Source organism: Dicentrarchus labrax, unplaced genomic scaffold (genome assembly GCF_905237075.1).
Source record: "Dicentrarchus labrax unplaced genomic scaffold, dlabrax2021, whole genome shotgun sequence".
NCBI classification, from domain to species: Eukaryota; Metazoa; Chordata; class Actinopteri; family Moronidae; genus Dicentrarchus; species Dicentrarchus labrax.
The window spans coordinates 30,422,219-30,431,406 of record NW_026136713.1 but is presented as its reverse complement, the minus strand read 5'-3'; the positions used below and the strand labels follow the sequence as shown (position 1 = coordinate 30,431,406).

Below are 9,188 nucleotides of genomic sequence, written 5' to 3'. Positions count from 1 at the left end.
TAACATATTCAGATCATTTGTTTATTTATTTGTTCATGTGTATTGATTTCCTTAATTTGACATTAATAATAACACGTAATATTTCACCCAAGGGCAACACACAGGAGTTAAACTGCAACCTGTAATTTATTTAAAGAGAGATGTATAGCTCACAAGTTATTTAAGACTACTGACTCGATGGAAGCCCTCATATTGAAGCACCTTTGCCGCCTGCTCTCAGTCCTTGCATGGATGACACTGCAGCGTCACTGCGTCACGTTGACTGATTGGATAATTGGCAGCACCTGGCAGAGTGTCAGTCCTCACCACCGCGCGCGCACACACACACACACACACACACACATACACGCCGGTTTTAACACTGTGGACCTGCTGAATCATAGAAGACAAATGTTGTAACGTTTTAACATGCTTGAAGCAAAATGCCCACCTTTGCTTTTATTTGTTACCGCATTATTGCTGGTGAGCTGTCAGGGCGCTGAACAAGGTAGGGACACATTCTAACTGGTGCGTAATGATGAATGTGAGGAGCTCTGAGGCTGGTGTGTTGTCTGACATCAGCCCATCTTAGATGTTTGTCTCACTTCAAAGTTCTTCCAGGTGGCACAAGTGGCGAACATGCTGCAACTGGCGAACTGGAAACATTTGAAATCAGCTTTAATTCAACCAATATGACTAATTTTGCCTATGGAATTGCTGCAAATGTGGTTGCTGTGCTGTTGTATGGAAGCAACTTTGTTCCTGTAAAGAGAATAGAGACAGGAGATGGTAAGCATTCAGCACTTGATTCATTATTATTATTATTATTATTATTATTATTATTATTATTGTTCTTGTTCTTATTGTTATTAATAGGGTTTATATAAGTTATTAAAGGGATACTTTATCCCACAATCACAAATACATATGTTTCCTCTTTCCTGTAGTGCTATTTATCTATCTAGATTGTTGTGGTGTGAGTTGCTGAGTTTTGGAGATATCAGCCCTATGTCTGTCTTCTCTCCAATATAATGGAACCAGGTGGCTATTTTCTTTCTTGGAATTTTGCAGAATGAAGCATGCATCTACTCCTGGATGAGAGGCCCGTGCTCAAAACAGTGCAGGATGTAAACATTAATGCATCCTTCTGGACTGAGCTGTAACATTAGCTAGCTCACCTAGCACTACTGAGATAGCTAATGTTCAGCTACAGTTGCCGGGTGTAGTACAGTAGAAATAAAATAGTTCCTCCATGAAACTGCTTACAAAAAGTGTAAAACTGGGTCGTGATTTCTGGAAAGAGACATTGCTGTTTGTTTTTTTTAAATGTGTTTTTTGGCACTTTGAGCACCATAAGCAGAGTGCCATCTGGTTCCGTTATATTCAAGTGAAGGGAGATATCTCCATAAATAGCACTACAAGTAAGAGGAAAAATGTGTTTTCCATGTAGAGGTGAACTGTCCCTTTTTAAGGCTTTTCTACTGGGGAAATCCATAGGATTAAAACTTTGATGGCCAGTATGAGAATTTGTCTGTGTTCTGTTTACAGGTATGTTTTTTCAGTGGGTAGTCTGTGTGGCGATATGGGTTGTATCTATGGTTGGAGACTTGATGCTTCAGTCGCCAAAATTCCACCCTTTTGCAATGCTTGGAGGTGTCATCTGGGCTACAGGTATTGTCTCATGAAAGCATTTTTTTTTTTTTTAAAGCTGAGCTGAAGCATCAATAGCATATTGTATTAACTTATTTTCAGTTGCAAGAACTCCCTTTTTGTCACAGTATTTGTCCAAAGAATGTGGATATGCACATGCAACCCCACTGAGTTGAGGTACAGGACAAAAGACCACACTCAAATAATTATTTTTTTATTTTTTTTAAACACAACATTTTTAAGTACATTTTGTTTTTTTTCCATCCTTTAAACACGTTGTATGAAACTGGGACATTACTGCCACTCAGAGCTGGCAAATTTACTTCTGGCACAAAATCTTTGGATCATATGGAAAACTGACTGATCCCACTCTTGAGTCTGTTACTGGACAAAACCAAGTGTCTATTGCTCCAACACTGTATCAAAACTTACATTAATGTGGACATTTTGAGCATACTGGTCTCAAAGCATACTGTACAGAGGTGCTTTCCATGACACTGATTTAGCATTCAACTGCAATGTCCCTAATATCAAACCTTAAGTGTGTAGAGCGCTATTTGTCACCAGCGTCACCTGGGAGGTTAACACTACCTATAAGACCTGCATGTTGCTAACTTTTTCCCCATGACTTCTACAGGTAATATAACAGCTGTTCCAATTGTTAAAGCGATTGGCCTTGGTCTTGGGATTTTAATTTGGGGTTCCTCTAGTTTGTTGATGGGCTGGGCCAGTTCAAGGTGAGTCAGATTAATTTATGTTCTTCCACCCAGAATAGAAAATCAAATTTCCTTTCTTTTTGCAAGTTAAATTGATTCTGGGACTCTTGTTGGGTCCTGTAATAGAGGTTTCACCTTATGTAATCAGCAGCTTTTTTTTTTAATTGGCAATATATTCAAAAGAAAGTGACTATTTTTTCACAGATTTGGCTGGTTTGGGATTGCTGCTCAGGATGTTTCCAGGCCGATATTAAATTACTGTGGAGCTGGGTTGTGTCTGCTCAGGTAAACTCTAAATTTGGAAGTAAAGTCTCCCACCTTCTTGCTAGTCACTGTAGCTGCTAAGAACAAAAAACATGATTATAGTAGTTTTCTGCTGTCATTCTGAGCTTTGTTTTGGATGACAGACGTGACTTTTGTGTTTGTTCCAGTGGCCTGATTTTTTTCTTTGTGAGAACAGACGTGGAACTGCATCCCAACTCAGAATCAATTCCATTACTTATTGACAGGGTGAGTACATTGATGGTCTATTTGTCTTTTTGAGAAGTCATTTCTGACTTCACACTCACAACACATTTAAATGTACCAATATTCTACCAAGGAGAATTTCAAGGACAGTCAATTCCTGCTACTTGATTTCTCAAAGTGAGCTGTGATGACTTTGGCTTGTTTTGTGTGCTCTCATGGTGTCCTTGTTTTGAAAGACACAGTTACTCTATATTAGGATGCTGTTCCTTTCTGCAGAGAACAAATTCAGGCAGCTACGGACCAATTTCCTCAGGGTTCTGGATAGATGTCATCGGACCAAAGACCAGGCGGTTCATGTGAGATGAACTCAGTAGCAGTCTGTGAGCTGTATGCACAAATATTGTACTTGCAAGCTCAAAGTACAGACAAGGGAAGGTCTATGAAACATTGATTTTGATTAAATTATCAATAGAATGTTTTTCAGTATAGAACAAAGACCAATTTAAATATTTACGGAAGCCCCAGGCTTACACCAGAGTCCTTAGTTGTTTAATCTACAGGTGCTGGCAAGCTTGTTTTTTAATGTAACATGATGTGTGTCTTAGCAAAGCAGCAAAATAATACAATAATCATTCAATGATATGCAGTAATCAGACAGAAAGTCTTTAAATGGGTGTATACATCCCAGTGTACCATGCACATTCAACCTGAGAGTCAAATGTCCGTAAGCCTTGTATGCAACAGTTAAATTAGTTTTACAAATTCAACAATCTGTCAGTGGAGATTTAAAATCAATCCATCATGTAGTTTCTCAGTCTCTTCATCCTTTCAGCGGCTGCCTGCTTGCTGTTGTGTCAGGCCTGCTGTACGGCTCCTCCTTTGCACCCATCCTCTACATTAAGAGCCATTCGTCGTGCCATGACAGCATGTTCCATGGAGCCAGTGTCTATGGTATGGTTACAATGTTTGATAACTGCCTGCACTTTGAACCCTTTAAGCTACTATGACTATACCTTAGTTACTTATGAAATGAAAAAAAAATATCTCAGGTTTGAGACTGTAAGACTGTATCACACTGTTGGTCTATGTAACACTAAATAACAGTGGATCCTCCATTCTCTGAGAAAGTCATTTGTATCATTTTAGCTCTAACTTTGATGACTTAAATATTGACTGAACTCTCAAAACCAAAGGAAGACAATTTAACCTTCATTTTATTGCAAACCCACAGGGATAAACAAATTATGTTAAACTTTAAATTCTCTCTTCCACTTCTTCACAGACCTGGACTATGTCCATGCACAGTGCTCTGGCATTTTTGTTGCAAGCACAGTGTACTTTGCCATTTACTGTGCTGCCATGAAAAACAGGCCCAGGGTCTACTCCAGAGCCATCCTACCAGGTAACACACAGTTTATCGGACAGAGGTTTTGTGGAATAACCATGATCTTTTGAGTTATTGACATTGAAACACTTTATAGGTCTTTTCACACTGCACATCGGGGCTGAAAGTATTCTTAAAACCTTCTTAGCCCTGGGCTAAAAAAGTTTTCACACTGGCACAATTATGGTATATTCCAAAGTGGTCTAAACCCGACTTAAGCCTAGGGCTTGCTGGCCCCGAGTTGCTTGAAACACAGGGATCAAAGGTGCCAGTGTGAAACAGGGCTAAAGTAAATGAAATGTAAAAACATAAATGTAAACATTTGTGGGGTGTGCCAACAGACACTTATCCCTAAAAATGTGTGTGAATAAGGGCAAAATTATCCTAGGGTCAACTCTATGGATAGTCCTCTGCAAGAATATGCAGTGTGAAAAGCCCTTATCAGATGCATCTGTACAACATAAATCCTGAAAATGTACCTTTTACCATGACTCATTTTTCATTAGGAAAAAATTAAAAAACTGCATGTGCAATATTTCCAGTGTAGATCCTTTTTTATAGAGTAACAATCTGCTATCTTTATTGTATTGTGATACAAGCAATAACAGGTTATAAGTTCATTTCTGTTAGAAAGAGATTAAAATTGTCACTCTACTGAAAAGAAATTGAGATTTATTTATAGACAGAGATTATTAATAAAGATTTAAACCTGTGATGTTCAAATAGATGCTTTGAAAATGTTTTTTACTTTACCACCACTTTATGCCAATAAAAATCTACCAGATGAAATAGTCTGAAAAGGAAATCCAAAGAAAAATGTCCAAATTCAGACCATAAATGGGTGCAAGACATCTTTTCATTTTGAAGGGCCATTAGCCAAAATGTCTGGGAATCACATGTTTACACAAACTGCCTCAGAATTGGCATGTGGTCTTATCACCATATTCAGCTCAGACAGGGAGTCTAAAAACTAGGGGTCCTGGCTACAGTTTGACACCCTTTTCCCCTAGATGATTTATTTTTGCGAACCACTCATGCACAAGCAACCACCGAAGTGTCTGACAACACTTTCAATTTGACTTAAGACATGAGTCAATACTGGAACAATCCGAGGAAATGCAGCAGTTTCCTTTGCCAAGCTTCATGTGCAAATGCATCATCTCGGAGGAGGTTTGGATGTGTTGATTCAGGCAAAACTGCACACCAGGTTTTGGTCCAGATGTGTTTGCCCCCAGCAGTTACAGTTAAGGTCTGCTGTGTTGGTTTACAGCCTGGTGGGTGGGCTACGGAGTGGACCTTAATTTCAAGGCACCATAGGGGGCTTGACCCCCGTGACACTTTTACAGTTACTCTGTGAAAATTGAAATAAAGGGACATGTCTATGTCTGGGAGCCTCTACAATTTATGACAGTTGCCCAACTCACTATTGTGTGCATATACAGATTATAGATGTCTACATTTAATGGCGCCTCTTATTTTTTTTGTAACTTGAATATACCTTGTGAACTCTACTTGCTTGCCTACCATACATTTGACTCAAGGGAAACTGTCGTCTACTTTTGCTCTTCAGGTCTGTTGTCGGGATTGATGTGGGCATTGGCCACGTACTGCTGGTTTCTGGCCAATAACTACTTAAGTGCGGTCATTACCTTTCCCATTGTCAGTGCAGTAAGTACATCATGTCCTGACAGCTGAGTGGGCTGGTCAGTGGAAACAGATTCTGTTCACCAACACTTGGAATGACAGATTCAAATTAGCACATTGCTCAGTGTTAACAGAAAATTCATGTTTTTGTTAACTAGAAGTCAAGTACAATGTTTTTCAGATATTTATGTTTTAACATGTGTCAACACCCCCGTGTAGTCTGATGAATTTCATTTGAGACACTCAGATCTAGCCATGCATGATTTATCTGTTGAGATGTATATCAGATGTCTCTGATTGTGATACTGCCACGGTAGTGATATTACAGGAGAGTGTGTGGAATGTCAGGAATGAAAATAGGTTAATTTCCCAGAAGAGCATGACTGATCACTAAATGCAATGACAATCTTCACATTATATTTTGACACTTTATAACATTTTTGGTCTGATGGAAATTTAGCAGAAACACCAGGTAAAATGGACAAAAAATAATTAGGATTCATTCTCTGGGGACTATAGATCAAGCTATTAGTCATCAATGTCATTTTTGATGCGTCAAAGGGGATTTTTGACCCAAACAAACAACCTGGGGCCTAATTTTAATGGCAATTTATTCATCAGCAAATTAGTGATTGATGAACCTGCGGTTCTATTTTTTTTATTTTTTTATTTTTTTATTTAACCTTTATTTAACCAGGAAAAGTCCCATTGAGTTACAGTAACTCTTCTCCCAGGCAGTCCAAGTTTTAAAAAAATATATACATAAAAGACAGGATGAAGGTTACATACTACACCACAAATCTCTGTATATACACTATATGTACTAGAACACAAACAAGACATTAAACTTAACTTAAGCTAATACAGACATACAACTTAAAGGGCACCTAGTTAAAAACAATTGCACTTTCTGTCAGAGTTGACTTTAAAAAGTTTTTAAAAGTATTGAAAGGTGAAAGTGATTCTAGATTTCTAGGGCCTTGGTGGAGCAAAACTAATGCTATCCTGCATCTCATACTCCTCATTATGTTACTGTTACATTTACATTTACATTCATGCTTTTCATGTTCTGAAAGGCCTTGACAATAGAAAACAGTCCAACACTTTCAGTCATTGAGTGTAATGAACATGTTTGCCTCTATAGGCTTCTAACAGAGCTTCAGATCTTTGTCTAGTTGTTCAAATCCCTCATGTCACATGTTAAAACTGACCCAATTAAATGTATTCGTTATACTGGGCTTAGGGGAAAAGATTCATCCATCCATGCTTAAGACAATATAGACAATGTGTAGCCTACTGTATATGTTAATTATCAGTGAGTGTGCATGTTTTTGTATGTACAGCATAACCAAAAAAAAAAAAGCTAAGGGTAGTGAAGTGTGAAGTAATGTTTTTTTGTTTGTTTGTTTTAAAAAAAAAAAAAAAAAACCTGTCCTATGGAAGACCTTCAAGATGTAACATTGGATTTAAAAGTAAATTATTTGAATTGTTGGTTTGTCTTCAATAAACACTTTGTCTTGTGCTTTCTTCTCTGTAGGGATATGGTCTGGTTGCAGCACTGTGGGGATCCTTGGTGTTCAGAGAGATTAAGGTAATCTAGATACATGCTTTACTAGTAAGTGTACACACACAGTTTACCACGGAGAACATGACTTTAGTCATCATAATGAAGGGTCACTTGTAATACTACTGACCAGTAGATGGCATTTACTGTGAATTAAAAATGTTTTTGAAGTTCTGATTAACTTCAACTCAAAGTAGAAACTGAATATTTTGGGTAGAGGTGATGTTAAACACCTGTCTTTTCCCTCAGGGGTTGGCCAATTGCTTCGTCTTCATCTTGGCCTCCTGTGTCGTGCTGACTGGTTCCTTGCTGACCGCCATCTCAAAGCTGCAATAATATAAAATAACATCTTTGCTTGTGGTTGTCATATTTACATTATATACACATATTTACCCCAGTTATCAAATGGAATTAGAAGAGACTGGTCTTGGTTTTTATGAAACTCTTTGAACCCCATTGAAATGAACCAAAATACATTGTGGTTGAGCTGAATGTAAATCTTTGTTAGAGTTGGAAAATGTAATTTTGACCCAGCAGAGTTTATACTCTAAGCTAACATTTGGTGGCAGTGTCTTACAGTATTGACCCTCACACTTTCTGGTTGGTTCAAAGGGAAGGTTTGCCCCTTGTCTTTGTTGTAAATGTATCTGTTGAAAATATATTTTGTCACCTGTGTTTTGTTCAGTTGCTGCTAATAAAATGCTCATAAAACATGTTCAACACATTGCTCACAAGAGGGGCTGTCTTTACTGCACAGATATTTATATGCTGACAGAGTGCTTGTTTGTGTGTCTCAGCTTGGCTTTTTGGACAGTGCATCACAATGATTTATTTCTTATTTTTCACACAACGTTCTATCAAAACATCTACAATACTGCACATAAATGTGTACTTGTGCTCCTGCAAACATTTTCTATTTGTTTGCTTCATATAGAAGTCTGGCATACAGTATTTATATGTCAAGACTGTGGGTGTTTTCTTTGCTTCATGCCTGTCTTCTCCCCATAGAGCTTTGTTTGTGTGCACTGTTGTAACATTAAAGCATGTGCTCCTGTTGATTTGGATGGTGCATACAATGATGGCACAAAGTTGAGGGTGTCCTTTCTCAATAAATGCATGGTGCTTATCAAGTCTTGTAGGAGGAGGTGGAGGAGGATGTGTTAATGAGGTTATTTGTTGCACAACTAGTCAATTAATATTGACAAAATATTTACACTTTATTAATACGATGCTTTGACGCTGACATGATGTTGTTGCCTGCATGCATTAACATACTTTACATAATGGAAGCCTATGTAAAGTATATACTATGTAAAAAGGGAAACATGGTTGCTGTAATAAGACATAGAGAAAAAGCATGGCAGACAATAGTGAACCGGCTGAGTAAGTAGCCTAAAAACATACATTCAGGCAACTAACCACTGCTCTTAACTGATACTTTCATAAATGCATGATTCTATGAGTTACTAGTTGTTTGCACAACTTAACAGTTGTACAATGGCCTTAAAAGTGAGCAGTGTAAGGTAATGTAATACTACATACAACAATATTTACCATGAAGATTAATTATGAACATTAATCCACAATGCTATGTATTACAACCACATGTATTACGTGTACATCTCTATCATATACATATATATGTTAAACATTTAATATGAAATTGTTCTTTGCAGCTTTAGGTTGCATTTGTTTCTTATATTAGACACCTTTTGCACAGCAGTCCGCCCCACCTTTTGCTGTTTGGGCAGAGGTAATGTGGGTGGATTGTGTTGGGAACTGA

At 37.8% G+C, this 9,188-nt stretch overlaps 1 protein-coding gene across 2 annotated transcripts; it reads left to right on the top strand.

Moving 5' to 3' along the window:
- The first annotated feature begins 245 nt into the window (after positions 1-245).
- On the top strand, positions 246-8,125 carry tmem144b (transmembrane protein 144b). 2 transcript variants are annotated; one of them, XM_051420677.1, is made up of 12 exons: positions 253-487; positions 592-768; positions 1,528-1,650; positions 2,267-2,366; positions 2,550-2,630; positions 2,777-2,855; positions 3,090-3,169; positions 3,646-3,764; positions 4,096-4,215; positions 5,768-5,865; positions 7,379-7,432; positions 7,655-8,125. In XM_051420677.1, exons 1-12 carry the CDS (start codon positions 409-411, stop codon positions 7,739-7,741), a joined length of 1,197 nt encoding a protein of 398 aa, XP_051276637.1. In that variant the 5' UTR covers positions 253-408; the 3' UTR covers positions 7,742-8,125. The 2 variants fall into 2 exon arrangements, with proteins under 2 accessions (XP_051276638.1, XP_051276637.1); XM_051420678.1 differs by lacking the exon at positions 5,768-5,865 and having other exon boundaries at positions 246-487; positions 7,655-7,749.
- The last annotated feature ends 1,063 nt before the right edge of the window (positions 8,126-9,188 follow it).

Bases quoted from the DNA above. Each gene is read 5' to 3' on its own strand.
- tmem144b (XM_051420677.1), top strand. From the start codon at position 409: ATGCTTGAAGCAAAATGCCCACCTTTGCTTTTATTTGTTACCGCATTA. The intron at 769-1,527 runs GTAAGCATTCAG...TTCTGTTTACAG, and splicing joins GAGAATAGAGACAGGAGATG to GTATGTTTTTTCAGTGGGTA. The intron at 3,170-3,645 runs GTGAGATGAACT...TCATCCTTTCAG, and splicing joins CCAAAGACCAGGCGGTTCAT to CGGCTGCCTGCTTGCTGTTG.